This window comes from Aotus nancymaae, unplaced genomic scaffold (genome assembly GCF_030222135.1).
Source record: "Aotus nancymaae isolate 86718 unplaced genomic scaffold, 86718_ANA_hifiasm-v0.15.2.pri h1tg000039l, whole genome shotgun sequence".
In the NCBI taxonomy this organism is placed as follows: Eukaryota; Metazoa; Chordata; class Mammalia; order Primates; family Aotidae; genus Aotus; species Aotus nancymaae.
The window spans coordinates 4,219,999-4,236,309 of NW_026988453.1; the positions used below are offsets into that span (position 1 = coordinate 4,219,999).

Here is a 16,311-nt window from a genome sequence, read left to right on the forward strand (position 1 = left end):
GAACTCCAAAGAAGCTTCAACTTGGAACACTCCAGGGGAGATCTGGCACTTGGGGGGAATTTCAGGCAGGGAGAGGGGTAAATCGTATCTCATGCTGCCTACAAGTTAAGTAAGGTAAAAGATGTCACAGCTCAGTGGGTTAGCAGCCAGATAGTTGGTGAGTGTGGTTTCAGAGAAGGGGTGAGGTGGAGGCAGATTGCCTGGAGGGGAGAAATGGGAATGGAAGGAGAAACAGAAGTGTGGACAAGAAGACCACCCAGGTAAGAAATTTAATCCTCAGCCAGGCTCAGTGGCGCAGGCTTATAATCCCAGCACTTTGGGAGGCTGAGGTGGGCAGATCGCTTGAGGTCAGGAGTTCGAGACCAGCCTGGCCAACATGGTGAAACGCCGTTTCTACTAAAAATACAACAATTAGCCAGACGTGGCCGTGCACACCTGCAGTCAGCTACTCAGGAGGCTGAGGGAGGAGAATCGCTTGAACCCAGGATGTGGAGTTTACAGTGAACCGAGTTTGTGCCACTGCACTCCAGCCTGGGTGCCAGAGTGAGACTCTGTCTCAAAAAAAAAAAAAAAAAGTTTGGCCCTCAATAATGGAAAGAGATAGGTTGACAGATGATAGATCATAGATGATGGATGGATGGATGCATGGATGGATGGATGGATGCATGGATGGATGGATGGATGCATGGATGGATGCATGGATGGATGGAAAGAGAGGGAGAGAGAAATAGGGTGGCTGCAGGGTCAGTCTGCTACGAGGGAGGCACCTGGAACGTGTTCCATGCAGCTAGAAGGAGCCTGTGGAGAGGCAGAGAGGGGATAAGGGCTGGAGTAGAATCTCAGGAGCTGGCAAGAGGAGAGACCTGGCGTCCACTGGGTCAGAAGGGAAGGTGGGTTCATCAGTGTGGGGACAGGAGCTGAGATGGGAATCTCCTGATAGCTTCTATTTTTTGTGGAGGAGGGAGCAAAGCTAGCTGCTGGTGTTGGGGTTCGAGGAGAGAAGGGAGTTGAGATTGCTGTACTGATGAACTAGGAAGCACTGGGGCCTGATTGAGGCTGGGGACGGGGATGCACAGTGCATTGAGAGTGTGAGCGTCCCTGCCCTGCGTGACTGATACCCTAGGCGTGGCTGAGAAGCCCAGAAGCTGCCCGGGGGTTCGCCAGGAAGCTGCACGGGGAGGCCAGTGTGGTTTTTACAACAACAGCCACAGACCAGGTGCTTGGCACAGGCTTAATGACGGACTGGTGAGAAGAGCAAAGAGTCCAGTGAAGAGGAAGGATGCTGCGGGGACAGAGAGGGCCTGGCGCAGAGCCCTGACCTTGCCTCTGGCTGTGCACCCCAGGGCTGTCCTGTCACCTCTGCGCACCTCCATCGCCTCATCTTTAATGTGGAATCCGCACCTACCTCGCACAGTCGGGGTGGCAGTAGAATGAATATTGTAAATGAAAGTGCTTTGTAAACATAACGTATTGTGGCTCCTGGCGTGAGAGCAGGTGCGAAGGTGGCATGCGGGAGGCACTTGGTAAATAGTAGCCACTGTTACTCGTTACATGGTGTGGCTAAGAGGAGCCCTGGAGAATGTAGAACTTTGATATTTAAGGCCATAAACTGGGGCAGTTGAGGGCTCTGAGAGGCTGTGCTGGCAGTGGACTCTGGCCAATGAGACACGGTCATAGCTTCGAAGATGTTGGGCCGTGGTGTGACCTGGGGCGTGGGGCTGCTTCTGAGGTCACCAGTCCTTCCTGGGGCTGCTTGGCCTCAGTCAGTGGACTTGGCTGTGGACTTCCGGGAGAACCCACAACAGGTCCCTCTCTGCCTCATGCAGAAAAAAATGCAGATGGCCCCTCTGTCTTTCTCTCTGGCCCAGTCTCCCAAGCCCATGGACAGGGTTCCTAGGGAAGGGACTGGGGAGGTGGAAGCACGAGTGTAGAAGAGTCCAAAAAAGGGGACAAGCAGAGGCCCGTTGCCAGTGTCACAGGCCTGAAGATTTTAATGTTCTGCTGGTGGGAGTGGCCATGGGTCAGACAGACACAGGCACTGACCAGGCCTTTTGAATGACATGAGAAGCTCCATCCAATCATGCCTATTGCTGGTGAGGGGCGGGGCCTGTCCAGCTACTTCCTCCCAACTTTCTGAGGCGGTTCCTGACCACCCCGCCTCAGGCCATGCATCTAGCTGCTGAGAGGGAGGGAGGCTGCTGCGGTGGGCCAGCCCTTCTCCACCCCAGCCACCTCCCCACCTCCATTGGTCATGCCAGCTCTAAGCCCATGCTGATGCTGTGTGGGCCTCACAGCCTGGGAGGAATAAGGGTCTCCTGGGAGCCCTGGTGCTGGTCGAGGCTGCCCAGGGAGGACCCGAGGTTCAGGGATCCCAGGGAGCTGGCCACGCCCTCTGGGGCCTCTCGTCCTTTCAGTAGCTCTGTGGCCAGGACCTCCACTTCCTCCGGTTCCATCTGGCAGGCATCTGCCAGGGCCTGGCCTGTTGCCCTGATGAAGTTTGCATCAGCTGCCAAGGTGCCCAGGCCCCCTCGAACCAGAGCCTGCAGGGAGGAGAGGAGGCTGGGCGGGGTCTTCTTGGGAAGCCGCCTTTGGGGACCCGCCTCTGTTGGCCCTCCCCTCTCTCCATGCCAGGCCATCACACGGCCACCGCTCAGTGCAGCCACTGCTGCGTCCCAGCCCCCGGCTCACCTCTTGGATCAACTGGGCTGTAGCTGGCGCTGAGCAGCTGGAAGTGTTCTCCCTGGCGCTCCTGCCGTGGGGGGTCTCCTCATGCAGAGACCCTGCTGTGGAGCTCTTCCTGTCCTCAGGCATGGGGGACTCCGCCCTGGGGCACTGTTCCAAATGCACAAAAGCAAAGATCCCCATGGGGGCGCTGGAGCCCACCGATGAGCAAAATTCCAGATCATCCGAGGGCAAATCAACTAAGATCCACAGAAAGGGGAGGAGGCAGCGATCCCATCCCTTCTGTGCTATTGGACACATTGCTGCCACAGCCTTCTCCGGCCATGGTCCCACTCCAGGTATCAGGCCAGGCAGGTCCTCTGTATGGAGTTTGCTCCCAGGCATCTGCCTCTGCCTCTGTTACCTGGCAGGGGGCAGGAGGTGCCTGGCCTCTGGGCATTGCCCTCTGGGTCAGCAGTCCCTGAAGCTTCTCCACACAGGCTTTGCCGTGGGGTCCTGTGGGCAAGAAGGAGCAAGGATAAGAGGGGCTGCTGACTTCTGCCAGGAGCCCCGAGTCAGCAGAGGCTCGCTTGGCCAGCTAGCCAAACTCTGAGAGCTCTCTGAGATTCTCAGGGCTGCGGAAGGTGTCTTAGGGGATGGACACATAATGAGGCCCAACCAACTCCAGGCCAGGCAGGGCTGCCCCAACTCTACTGGCCCTGGTCTCTGTTCTTGAGCATCTGGGAGAGGGGATAAGGGCCAGGGTCTTTGGCCAAGCTGGTCCTCTGTGGTCCCTGGGTGTGAGCACATTAGAGAATGTGTGCTGGGGAACACAGCAGTATCCTCATTGCCACTGGCCCCCAGCATCCCTGGGGCTCCTGCTGACACACAGTGGTCGAGGACGTACTAGGAGACTGCAAGATCGTCTGCTGAAGGGCCCCAGAGTCAAGATGCCAGTGTGTCCAGGGGCTGCCCTTCCAGGGACCTGGGGCAGTGTGGACACTCCTGTGCTGGGGATGGTGTAGGGGGCAGGGTGAGTTTCCTGGGAGGCTGCAGAGGGCCCTTTTAGCATGCACAGGCTTTCCCCCTTCCACCTCGCTCAGCCGCCTAGATGGTGCCCTGCTTTCCCACTCAGACAAGGAGCTGGCCCTGACGGTTTTCCCATCCCAGGGCCCAGATGGTTGCCACTGTAACAGGCCCCCAAGCCAGCACCCCGAGCCAAGCTCCCAGCCTCTAAGAAAAGAGTGGGGCTTCTCAGACCCCTCTGGGAGAAGACCCAAGCTTCTTAGATGCACAGAAGGGACTGACCCAGGGCCCTGCAGGGCTGGCCAGGGGCTTCTCCTCTGGCAGCAGGTGTCTCTGTCTCTTCTGGGAACTCCATTTCATAGTGGACACTGAAATGGAAGAAGGCCGGATGAACCAGAGAAGGCTGCTAGTTCTCTCGCCATCCCTGCCGCTCTGTGACCCCAAACGTCCTTTTCCCTCAGAGTCTGTGCAAGGCCAACCTAGTACAGTAGCCGTGACTCCAGGCTGGCACTCCCCTGTGCCCCAGCCGGCCCTGACTCTCTAGGAGGAAGGAGGCCGGTGCATTCCTGACTCCACTCCTTTGCTCAATGGCCCCCTCTGCCCTTTCCACAGTCTCTTCATCTTCCAAGGCCCAGCTGCAGCCTCCCAGCCTTTAGGACACTGCTTCTCCACCTTGGCCACGCATAGGGTCACCTGAGGAGCTTTAAAGATGAGTGCTGGCTGTGTCCCACACCCAGCATCTGTGGTGAGGCCCAGGCACTGGGATTTGCAGACGCTCCCTGGATTATCTAATGTATAGCCAAGGCCAAGAACTGTTCTAGGTCTTTCCAGCCCATGGTGGTCCATACCCGCTCTGCACTCTCAAGCTGGAGTGCAGTGGCACAATCGGCTCACTGCAATCTCCACCTTCTGAGTTCAAGAGATTCTTCTGCCTCAGCCTCCAGAGTAGCTGAGATTTCAGGCATGCACCACCACACCTGACTAATTTTGTTGTATTTTTAGTAGAGACAGGGTTTCACTGTGTTGGTCAGGCTGGTCTTAAACTCGTGACCTCAAGGGACCCATCTGCCTTGGCCTCCCAAAATGCTGGGATTATAAGCATAAGCCACCATGCCTGGCCTCTGTGATTATTTGGTCCCTATCATATCACATAATATATCACCCAACAAGACTACAACCTCCCTCAGGGCAGGGCCCAGGTCTGACACTTCTGTATTTCCACGTGACCCAAAGGTGCATGCACCCTTCAAGGCTTGTGGGCTGAATTTAAAGGGTCTCTGTGAATGGAAGGGGTGCAGGTAGCCCTGGTCATGAGAAGTGGCTGCCACTGACCTGTCTTGCTTGTTCCTGAGGCCTGGGACTTAGCCTTTCCAGGCCAGAGAGACCTCCAATCAGCTGACCTGTCTGGAACAGAAGCTCTGCCTGGAGCCCAGTCCCTAAGTTATGATTGCTGAGATGCTCTCCCCCTCATTCTGCTGTTTTCCATGACACTTACGCAATCACAGATTATATTTAGTGTAGAGCCTAAGGTTGGTGAGATGGGAACCACGCAGCACAGTGGGATCTCCCTGGAACCTGAATCCAGTGATGGAACCTTATTGTCCACAGTCTTTTGTGGTATGTGCTGCCACCGAAGGTCCTCTCCTAACCTATCACGTGCTCAATAGATCTCACTTCCTAGACCTGCTGAGGACGATGGAACTAAAGAACCCCTCAGCATTGGGGCAATACTGACATGACGTGAGGCTTCCCCCTGCTGGCCAAAGGAGCCTCTGCAGTCCAGGTCGGACACTTAGATTAAGGTTCAGGATGGATTGGGGCACAAAGGCAAGCAAAAGACACCCTACAACTTTGGGGTACCCTCTTCCAATCCGATCTGGAACCTGCTAACACTGTCCTCCCAGTCCTATCCCAGTACGTCCACACCCAGGGATGGCAGTGGCCGCCACTACCTGGAAAGCACATGGCTGTTGCTGTGGCTGCTGTTGCCATAGGCAACATTGGCGTTGGCATTGTTGGTATTGGCACGAGCCAGGGGGTTGGCGCGTGGATCTTGAGGGAAGTCCTCCAAGAAGACAGGTGACTCCAGCTCTTCCATCTCTATCTCAGCAAACTGGAGGGGTCGCTGATTGGCCATGACGGGGGGCAGGGAGTTGGTCCTTTCCAGGAAGTTGTCCACCTGTCCAAACAGGCCTCCGGTCCTCTAGGGGCAAGGAGAAGAGCAGTGACTTGGGGATGAGGGCAGGGAGGGCGTGGGGGGCTGTCACTCTGGGACAGTGCTGTTGGGAAGAAGTGATAGTCTTGAGAGACAACTCTTACAAGGCCAGAGGAGGATGGACTGAGTGGTGAGACCAAAAGAAGAGAATCCCTACCCTTAGAAAGTTATTTGTTTCATGGGGCAGACAGCATATGCCTAAGGAGGTATAGAGGACACACAGGCACGCAGAAGGGAAGCAAGGTTAGAGGGGACACGGGCATGGGGAAGGGAAGTGAGGTTAGAGGGGACACGGGCACACGGAAGGGAAGTGTGGTGCAGGGGTGAGGGCTGAATCAGGAGTCTGCAGCACTGGGTTCTAGTCCCCTCTCAGAAACTAATTTACTAGTTAATACTGGACATCTCACATGATCTCTGTGGGTTACTATTTCCTCATGAATAACCTAAAAAGACCTACCTAGGTGTCACTAAAGACCTTCCAGCTCTAAAGTGTTATAAGAAACAACAGACAGAGCTAAGGATGGAGGACGGCCCTCACTGGAGGCAGGCGGGGCATTTGATCCTGGAGGGCCTCTGGGTGGTTGCCTAGGGTTTGTGGGTGGGGAGGAGAGGGAAGGGGTGACATTGGGCAGGGAAAGGCAGGAAAGGGTGTGTGGAATTTGACACCTCTAGTAGGTCAGGTCATTGATTCTGAGTCCTCCCAGGAGAACTGGGTGGTGAGGTGGAGAGGTGGAGAGGGGTAGCTACGGCTCCCTTGTCCCCCTCTTGTGTGGCTGGGCTCCTGGCCCTCCTCTCTGTGGGACATTGCCACTCATGGTGTCTACACCACTAGGAGTGCTCCTGGCTCTCCCTCACCCGGAATATTCCCTCCTCCATCGCAGCCTCCACCATGGCTCTCTCCAGCTCCTCCTCAGCGGCCAGGTCGCCTGAGACTGTGCGACGGATCTCGGGGGCTGCCTCCTCCTCAATGGTCCGCAGCCCTGCCTGGGGATGGAGAAGGGACCCAGTGATCTCTCCAGCCCAGGAGAGGATACCAGAACCACTTTTTTTTTTTTTTTTATAGAATCTCACTCTGTTGCCCAGGCTGGGGTTCAGTGGCACAATGTGAGCTCACTGCAACCTCCGCCTCCTGGGTTCAAGTGATTCTCCTGCCTCAGCCTCCTGAGTAGCTGATATTACAGGTGTGCGCCACCATACCCGGCTAATGATTGTATTTTTAGTAGAGACAGGGTTTCACCATGTTGGCCAAGCTGGTCTCGAACTCCCAACCTCGTGAGCTGCCTGCCTCGGCCTCCCAAAGTGCTGGGATTACAGGCATGGGCCACTGAGCCTGGCCAGAACCACTTTTTGTGGCTCACTTGACTCTTATCACTGTACCCAGGGCTCTCCCAAAGCCCCAGTCTAGGCCCCACTCTCCCTCTTGGGTCATTCAACGTCTCAGGGACCTGAGAGGCCACCAAGTCCTGCTCTGGCCTCTGGAATAGCCCACACATTAGTTGTTCCCAGTGAGTCATCTCTTGACCCCACTGGTGGAAACTTCATGCCCTTCCCAGGCTTCCAGGTTGAGAAGTCTTCTTACTCAGTACCGTCTCCTAGATCAGTGATCTCTATTGATTGCATATGTCATGCATATATAGTTGATCAAAGTTAATTTCAGCAACAAGGGGACAAGTCAAGACTGGTGTCACCTAATAGCTTGTAATGAGAACACAGCATCATTTCTGTGGCATTCTTATCCGAGATGCACGTCCTAGTAATCAGACAGACCCCAACTGAGGGACATACTGGCCTGCAGTCTTCAAAAGTGTCAAGATCGTGTCAAGGAAAGACTGAGAAAGTTCCAGATGGAAGAGATTAGAGATATGGCAACTCAATGCACTGTGTGATTCTGGATTGGATCCTTTTGCTATAAAGGACATTTATTGGGACAGCAAGTGAAATATGAATGGGATCTGAGGATTAGAATGTAGTAATGTATCAGCTGGGCACGGTGGCTCATGCCTGTAATCCCCGCACTTTGAGAAGCTGAGGCAGGCAGATCACTTGAGGTTAGGAGTTTGAGACCAGCCTAGCCAACACAGCAAAACCCCATCTCTACTAAAAATACAAAAAGTACCCTGGCATGGTGGTGTGTGCTTGTACTCCCAGCTACTCGGGAGGCTGAGGCATGAGAATGGCTTAAACCCGGGAGGTGGAGGTTGTAGTGAGCCAAGATCGTGCCACTGCACTTCAGCCTGGGCAATACAGCAAGACTCTGTCTCAAAAAAAAAAAACAACAAACAAAAAAAAACAGTATCAGTGTTAATTTCCTGATTTTGGTGGTTATGTTGTGGTTACATAGAAAAATTACGCAAGGTAATGCCTTTGTAATACACATTTTGCTTTGAATACACACATAATACCTTGAAATAGGCATTAAAGTGTTTTGGATGACAGAACATCATTTTGGAGTTACTCTGAAATGGTTCAGGAAAAAAAAGGTTTTGTATTATACTTGCAACTTTTTAAAAGTATGAGATTATTTCAAAATAAAAATAGTCATTGAAATAAATTTTTGAGCGCATAGCTCAAATGCATGTATATTTTATAAATATTTATATTTTATGTGCATTAATAAATTATAAATTCTGCGCATTACAATGTGATCCTACTGCTTCAGCCTCCCAAATAGCTGCGATTACAAGTATATGCCACCATGCCCAGCTAATTTTTGCGTTTTTAGTAGAGATGGGGTTCCACCATCTTGCCCAGGCTGGTCTTGGACTCCTGACTTCAAGTGATCCACCCTTCTCAGCCTCCCAAAGTGCTGGGATTACAGGCATAAACCACCGCACCTGGACCCATACCCAGTGGAACATTTTAAGTGCCCTTCAGAGACCTCCTTTCTTTAGAGACCTCTGTCCTCCCCTCCCCTCCTCTCCCCTCCCCTACCCTTCTGCCTCCTGAGTTCAAGTGATTCTCCTGTCTCAGCCTCCCGAGTAGCTGGGATTACAGGTGTGTGCCAACATGCCCGGCTAATCCTTGTATTTTTAGTAGAGGTGGGGTTTCACCATGTTGGCCAAGCTGGTCTTGAACTCCCAACCCCAAGTGAGCTGCCTTCTGGAGAGGAGGGCTTCCCTTCCCTTTCCCTTCCCTTTCCCTTTCCCTTCCCTTTCCCTTCCCTTTCCCTTCCCTTTCCCTTCCTCTTCCCTTCCCCTTTCCTTCCCTTGAGACACAGTCTCACTCTATTGCTCAGGCTGGGGTGCAGTGTCGTGATTTCAGCTCAGGGCAACCTCAGCTTCCAGGGTCAATCGATTCTCATACCTCAGCCTCTCAAGCAGTTGGGATTACAGGCATGCGCCACCACACCCAACTAATTTTTGTATTTTTGGTGGAGATGGGGTTTTGCCATGTTGGCCAGGCTGGTCTTGAACTCCCGACCTCAAGTGATCTGCCCGGCTCGGCCTCCCAAAGTGCTGGGATTACAGGCGTGAGCCACCGTGCCTAGCCTAGGGACCAGTGTACTTATCTAATTTGTCTCTCCTTTGAACAAATCCTGTTTTCTTTGGTCCTATCATCCAGAGATGAAGTGCTCCTGGTTCTTTCTTTGAGGTTGAAACGTTTCCAATCGTGGGCTATCCAGAGCCGTCCTGACATTGTTTCACTCTTCTGGGCCTCCTTCGTCACCTCTGTGTTTCCACCACTGGCCTCTCAAGGACACGGAAGGATAACTAGAGTCTGGAGACCTGGCTCAGTGGGGGCCCCTTGGAACGTACCTGGGTTGGGCTTACCTGAATCTGAACAATGTCCTTCTTGGGCCGATAGCCATAATACTCCTCCTGGCGCTTCATGAACTTCCGGAAGTGCTCCTGAATGAGGAAGGTGGCGTAGAACTTCCCCACTGTCACCTCATCATCTGCGGAGTAGCCAACAAGAGATGCCCTGAAGGCTGGTGGGAACCCGACCCTGGATTCAGATCGGGAGCCAGCTGTCATCAGGCCCGGCACATGAGCAATCCCTTCTCTTGCTGATTTGGTCATTACGTGCTCTCCCTCCTGAAGCTGGATGCCGATGGGGTCTACTAAGGCATTTATGGAGGGTCTGGTCTATCCTCAGAGTCCCATGGGGCTCCTTGGAGAAGCTCCCACCCCATCCTGCGGCTGCTTCTGGACTCTGGTCCCCCAAAGCAGCACCTACCTCCTATCGGAGGGATGACCTGGTCCAAGAGCTTCATGCTGGTTCTCTTCCAGATCTTCTTGATGATGGCCCTCAGCTCCTCATTAGCCTGCTCAAAGTTGCCTGGAGCAGGAGAAAGGCAAAGTGGCCCAAAGTTATCCAGGGCCCACCAACTGCACTCGACAAGGCCGCCCAGTCCTTTCTGAACCTCTCAGAGAGCCAGTCATTCACTCAGCAACATTGGCTGAGTTTTCTTTTGCGGCAAGTGCCTTGCTGGGTACTGGCAATGGTGGGAGGGCATCGCTGTCCCCCGAGGCAGCCCAACCTTTGGGTCATGTACGTTCTCCCCACAGGCCTTGGCTTCCAGTGCCCAGAGTGGTTGGCTTTACTGGCTGTCATCTCCCGCTCTTCTTCCAAAATCTTTCAATTCCCTAGGCACTGTGGTCTGTCCCAAATATCTCCAGGCAGCCTGGCTGCAGCTCTAACCTGCTCCTTCCTGACTCCTGGCCTTCCTCATCTTGCCCTCTTAAGGAAGCTTACCCTGAGGTTGTCGCAGACTCCTGCAATGGTCCCTTTGTGGGGATGGACCTGATACGGCTGGAGCCTTGAACTTGATACAGTGGGAGACTTGAGTAAGAGCTCAGAGACAATGCTGAGGCCCCACCCTGACTCCTTCCCCTGCTCCCACCATGCCTGTCTTCCCAGTAGCTGAGGACCTGTGATTTAGTGGAGTCGAATGTGGACTCCCGTCAGCCTGCCCAGCACTGCCTGAGAATCTCCTCTGCTCCTGCTCAGAGCCAGACTGCAGGGCACCCCTGAACCCTGTGCTACCACCGGCCTTTCTCTGGCCCCCAGACACAGCTGAGGCCTGTGGGAACAGACCCTTGGTGATCTTTGCCTTGCAGAGAACCCTCAGGCTCCCTCCGAGCCTCCAGGGGCAGGAGGGCTTTGTGGCCATGGCCTGGGGTCCTCCCTCCGCTTCTTCCTACAGCTCTTGAGAGCAACCGAGCTCTGAGAATCTGGCAGAATCTGAGCCAGAAACACCCTCTGAGAGAAAGGAGGGGGCTCACGCTGGAAGGCCCTCTCACCTTCCGTCTTGATCTTGAGTGCCGTGCGGACCAGGGCGAAAAGTGTGGCATTGAAGGTGACCGTGCCGTCGCTGTTCAGGGGCATGTTCATGCCCACCAGCCGCTGTGCAGGGAGAGGCAGTGGCTTGCTGCTGAGCTGGGACCAGGCCAAGCTTGGCAGATCATCCTCACCCGGTCTGTGGGCCGGGAGGGGATGGGACATGAGGGCTGGGGGTGTCGGCTGACCAGGACTTCCTTTGTGAGGGGACAGAATGATGAGTTGGGGTGACATTGTTGAGACTTCAGGTCATCCAGGAGGAACTTGGGGACCCAGGAGATCCCAGCACTAAAACGCTTCATTCTATCAGGTCCTCAGCAGCTTCCCTGTGCCTCGGTGACTCTACCTCTCCCTGGGGCCACCCCTCCCTGGCAGCTCTGGTTACCTTACAAGCTACCCGATGAGGGCAGAACTTCCCAAAGCCCAGAGGTGGCTGGATCCTTCTCAGCAGGGTCACGACGTCCAGGTGTTTGATTCTCCCCCTGCGGGAGGACATGGAGACTTGTGTACCTGGTACCCTCCGCTGCCGCCAGAAGCTTTCTGCTCAGAGGATGGGCAGAGGGATGGAGAGCCAGGAAACGGGAGCGTTTCCTTACTTTCCAACTGTGTTTAGGAAGTGGGGGCCCAGCTCCCTTTTAAAAGAAGAGACAATGTTAGGATTCGCTGTTGTCTGCAAAACCGGTACCCCAAAACAGGCTCTCTTTTTTGGAGCATTCCCTCAGATACGGGATCTCCAGGTCTGGAATCCAGACCTCATTTTCCCCATCAGGACCTTTTTTAGGTTTTGGTCACTTTAATAGGGGCTCTTGGGCTATATTAATAGAAGTACAGGGTATAGATCAAGGGAGGTGGAACCCCACTTCCAGAGGTTGGTCCAGAGCTGGAAACCACATTTTCATTGGGACCATGACTCCCAGAATAGACATAAAACAGGACAACCAGGGGGGTCAGATCAAAAGACAAGCGTGGCAAAAGCGGCTTGTGAGTGTTGCCTGAGAAAAATCATTTTGGAAGATCATAGTGGCTTCCTCTTTTCTTTGATGGGCTGGTTGTGAAAAAGAGATGAAACATTCCCGCCTGTCTCCAGAGGGCTGAGTGAGGACTTGTGGGTGGCTGGTAGAGGCAAGTGGGTTTGGCTCCTGTGGATGGAGGCATTTTGAAGCATGGTTGCGACAGGCACCAGACAGACCGCACTGAATCTTGGCATCATCCCTTACTAGCTGCATGGCCCAGGGCAACTTACTTAACCTCTCTGAACCTCAGTTTCTGAGACTGAGACCATCGGGATGCCTGTGCCACAGGTTGTTGGAAGGACTAAATGAGATGATACAAGTAGTGTGTAGCACAGTGCCTGATGCCTGGGAAACATACATGAAATATGAGCGTATTTTCTGTTGGGAAAGAATGTAAGAGAGCTGGCTCGCCAAGCTTTAAAGTGCATATGCATGCACTCAGGTTCACAGCAATGCAAGAATCTGAATGATTCAGTCTGGGTGGGGCCTGGGACTCTGCATTTTAATCAAGCTCAGATTCTGCTAGTCAGAGGACTGCACTTTGATTCGGGGTCTACAGTTCCTGATGAGGTATGGAGTTTCCTTCTAGGAGTGTCCAAACAGGAGCTGGGTGACCATTTCCCAATAAAGTCAAGGATGTTTCTACCCTGGGAAGCTATAGGATTCCTTCCAACCTGGAGAGACTCTGATTCTCTGATCTGAGACCCTGGATAGGTGAGGGGAGGAGAAGCCCACTCATACTGAATAAACTGGACAGATGCTAGGAAGGGTCAGAGCCTACAGACTGGACTCACTTAGCCTCCGGGTCATACTCTGCCCAGATGGCCTTGAACTCATCCAGGTGATGAGGGCCCAGGATGGACCAGTCCCGGGTGAGATAGTCAAAATTGTCCATGATGACAGCCACAAAGAGGTTGATGACCTGCAAGAGAAGAACCAAGGGTTCCCCACACAGAAGGCGGTCGGTACAGGGATAGGAGGGGGAGCTGGGAGGTGGCCATGTCCACAAGGGTTCCCCACACAGAAAGCAGTTGGTACAGGGATGGAAGCGGAGCTGGGAGGTGACCATGTCCACAAGGGCTCCCCACACAGAAGGCGGTTGGTACAGGGATAGGAGGGGGAGCTGGGAGGTGGCCATGTCCACAACCTCTCGCCACCTGTGCCCTTGGTTCTAGCCCTTCTGAGCCACCCACGTCACACACACAGCAATGCTCTGTCATGTCCCTGTGCTCTTGCACAGTCAGTGCCCTCTGGCCTTGTTCAATTCCTTTTGATAAAGTGCTAACCAAAACAAAAGACAGTGAGAACTTCTGGCAACCTCTCTTAGTGTGAAAAAGCACCCAGGAAACAAAGCCACACTCGGGATAACCAGAACCGGGGACAACCTAACTAGAGCTTCCTGCGTCCCTGAGATGAATCCCAGGAGAGGCAGAAGCTGGCCAGGAAGGAGCAGGCAGGCTCATCAAAGCCATCTCCCTGCCCCACAGGCCCGCAGCGTCTCACCAGGAAGGCGCAGAGCATGTAGAAGCTGATGAAGTAGTAATACGCAAAGTTGGTGCCACATGTGTACTCCTCCCCTGGGGCATACTCCGACTCCGGGTCACACAGCTTCCCGTAACTGCAGGCCAGGAGGATCTCCTGCCAGGCCTCACCTGTTGCACACCTGGAGGACAGAAGAGGCTCCTGTCACCTATCTGCTCCTGCCTGGCCTCGCAGGAGGCTGGCAGCCAGGTGGGAGCAGGGTGTGGACGGATGAGCAAACTGGGGCTGCTGCCCAGAAGTAGGGAGGTCCATGTTCACCGCGTGGCGCAGTGTGAGCTGGGCCTCAGTTTCCCCTCTGTACCGCAGCCCCCGTGGGGTGTTACAAGCAGGAGCTAAACTTTAGAGAAGAGGGCAAAATCAATCTATGATTCGAGTTACTAGAGGGCTGCACTGTTCTGACCTAAGTGAGGCAGGGTCAGATGTCACGGAGGCCTCAGGGGGGTGAACTGACTCCACTCTCTGAGGTGACCCCACAATTGAACCTAACTGGCTGAATTCAGCTGCCACTCAGTCTGGCTGAGTCACAAAAGCAACCCTTAGATCTCACACCTGTGGATGTGTCTCTGGCGAGTGAAGACTCTCAATGCATCCGAGGTGCATATGCATGACGTGTTTGTATTTTTTCCAATAACTGCTACCACCCGCTCTGTAGATAACCTCCCTCCACCTCGCCAGCTGGGAAGAAGTGTCTCCCCTAGTCACATTCAGCCTGACTGCATAACTTCCCATGCCTTTGTGTTTAATAACTGGCTCATTTCAGGTACTCCCTTCCTTCCTGGAGCAGGTAGTGCAGGGGGCCTGGGGTTTGGAGTTGAGGTGCTCCCGGAGGTGCAGAGCCAGGGGTGAGGTGGGAATCTCTGCCTGCACACAGTGAGCTGGCAGTCTCCTTTCTCGGGCCATAAGGGCGGCAGGCTGCTGTGACCTCATGGAACCTTCGACAGGCCATGCCAAGAAGGGGCTGTGTGTGTGGGGTGTCCCTGGGCCTCGTCTGGTCTCAGTGGAGCATTCCACCGTGGGCCAGGAAGCTCACCTCTCCTGCCTGGCTCCTGCACGCCCAGCAGGCCTGCAGGACCGGATCCTCGGATGCAATCCAAGTTCTAGCTCCTGTGCCCTGACCAAGGAAGAGCCCTGCACCCTACCTGTGGCACCGCCCCCAACCCCAACTGGCTCTTTGCCCTGCCTTGTCCTATATTCCTGCTCATGCTCTGGGAGCTACGAGGGCAAATGTCCAGTGTCCAGGAGAAGATATTTGACCTCCGTCTCTTGCTTCATGGGGATGAGATGGGAGGGAAATGCTGCATGTCACTCCGAGGAGGAGCCCAGTGCAAAATACAGCTGTGGGGCCACCTGCTCAAAAAACGATGAATATCTTTAAGACAGTGACAGCAGAGCATGCAGCCAAGCAGGGGACCCTTCTGAGTGTGATCTGCCTCCGGTGCAGATTAGAACAGAGCGAAGGCTGGACTGCTCAGTGGGCTCAGGGCAGGGCGGCGGGTGGTGGGAGGCTCGTGCCTGAAGAGCAGCAGCACGGCTTGTGGGAAGGTCTGGAAGTTGTTGTTCCGGTTTATTTGGGTCCCATCCACCAAGGCGATCTTCCCAAACATCTGCAAGTCACAAAGGGCCCTGACTGTGAAACCTAGATAAACGTGCCCCCTCAGCTCATCTCCCACAGCCTTCTCCTGCCTGCCCTCTACCTTCGCCCCCACTTCCCCCCAATTTCCTTCATTGCAGGCCACATCAGACCTGAAGCCAAAAAAACGGGGTTATTTTCTAGGTCAGGTAAAGTTCTTCCCAGCAAGCCAAAGAAAAGCAGGAGGGTAGACCGGTTTTCCCAGCCGCAAGTGGACCCAGTAAGTCAATGTGTCGGGGAAGGGCTCTCAGGGAGGGTGGACAGAGGCCACCCAGGCCTCTGATCGGGCCCTAGAGACACAGCCTGGCCCCTGCTGTCCATTCACATGCCCAGGTTTCTCCTGGATGGCATCCAAGCATCTGACACTCCCACCATCCAGGATCAGGGAGGTGCCCCTCCTTTCTCATGAGCAAGGTAGGGAGGGCAGAGGGCCCAGCCCATGTGCTGTTCAAGCTCCTCAGGCTGCACGGATGACCCTCTAACTCGGCCAAGATCCACGCTTTGGCCTGGGCTCGCCTGCCTCTCACCTGCATGCCGATGACAGCGTAGATGAAGAAGAGCATGACGATGAGCAGAGCCACGTAGGGCAGGGCCTGTGGGGCGGGCGGGAGTGTCAGCCAGTGCCTTAGGGCTCCACTGTGTGTCTGCAGCCCCACCCTCCCTTAGCTCCCCAGGGCTCTGCCTTGCTCCCGGCTCCCCAGGGACCCACCCTGGGCTGAGGCAGATGTCCCTAGTGGCCTCCCCAGATCCGCCCAGTTTCCAGGGTCCCTGTTGCACCTGGAAGGACTTGATGAACGTCCACAGGAGGGTGCGCACTCCCTCTGCCCGGCTCAGCAGCTTGATCAGCCTCATGACTCGGAACAGACGGAAGAAGGCGCTGGAGATGCGGGCACTCTCGTCTGGGTCCTGCGGGGCAGCAGCCCCAGAGGTCAGTCTGGGGGCAG

General features: G+C 54.6%; 1 protein-coding gene across 2 annotated transcripts in view; it reads right to left on the reverse strand.

Moving 5' to 3' along the window:
* Positions 1–1,958: 1,958 nt before the first annotated feature.
* The window catches only part of CACNA1S (calcium voltage-gated channel subunit alpha1 S), a 78,428-nt gene continuing 64,075 nt past the window's right edge, over positions 1,959–16,311 (reverse strand). The window contains exons 30-44 of one of the 2 annotated variants that reach the window (XM_064360222.1): positions 16,145–16,273; positions 15,895–15,960; positions 15,250–15,341; positions 13,699–13,858; positions 12,990–13,117; positions 11,568–11,664; positions 11,146–11,248; positions 10,079–10,180; positions 9,673–9,797; positions 6,758–6,886; positions 5,640–5,890; positions 3,970–4,055; positions 3,086–3,177; positions 2,689–2,832; positions 1,959–2,540 (exon numbers count right to left, since the gene is read on the reverse strand). In XM_064360222.1, coding sequence (XP_064216292.1) covers positions 2,289–2,540; positions 2,689–2,832; positions 3,086–3,177; positions 3,970–4,055; positions 5,640–5,890; positions 6,758–6,886; positions 9,673–9,797; positions 10,079–10,180; positions 11,146–11,248; positions 11,568–11,664; positions 12,990–13,117; positions 13,699–13,858; positions 15,250–15,341; positions 15,895–15,960; positions 16,145–16,273 — 1,956 coding nt within the window. In that variant the 3' untranslated portion in view covers positions 1,959–2,288. Of the gene's footprint in view, positions 2,541–2,688; positions 2,833–3,085; positions 3,178–3,969; positions 4,056–5,636; positions 5,891–6,757; positions 6,887–9,672; positions 9,798–10,078; positions 10,181–11,145; positions 11,249–11,567; positions 11,665–12,989; positions 13,118–13,698; positions 13,859–15,249; positions 15,342–15,894; positions 15,961–16,144; positions 16,274–16,311 lie in introns of both variants that reach the window. The other variant, XM_064360221.1, reaches the window with a different exon arrangement.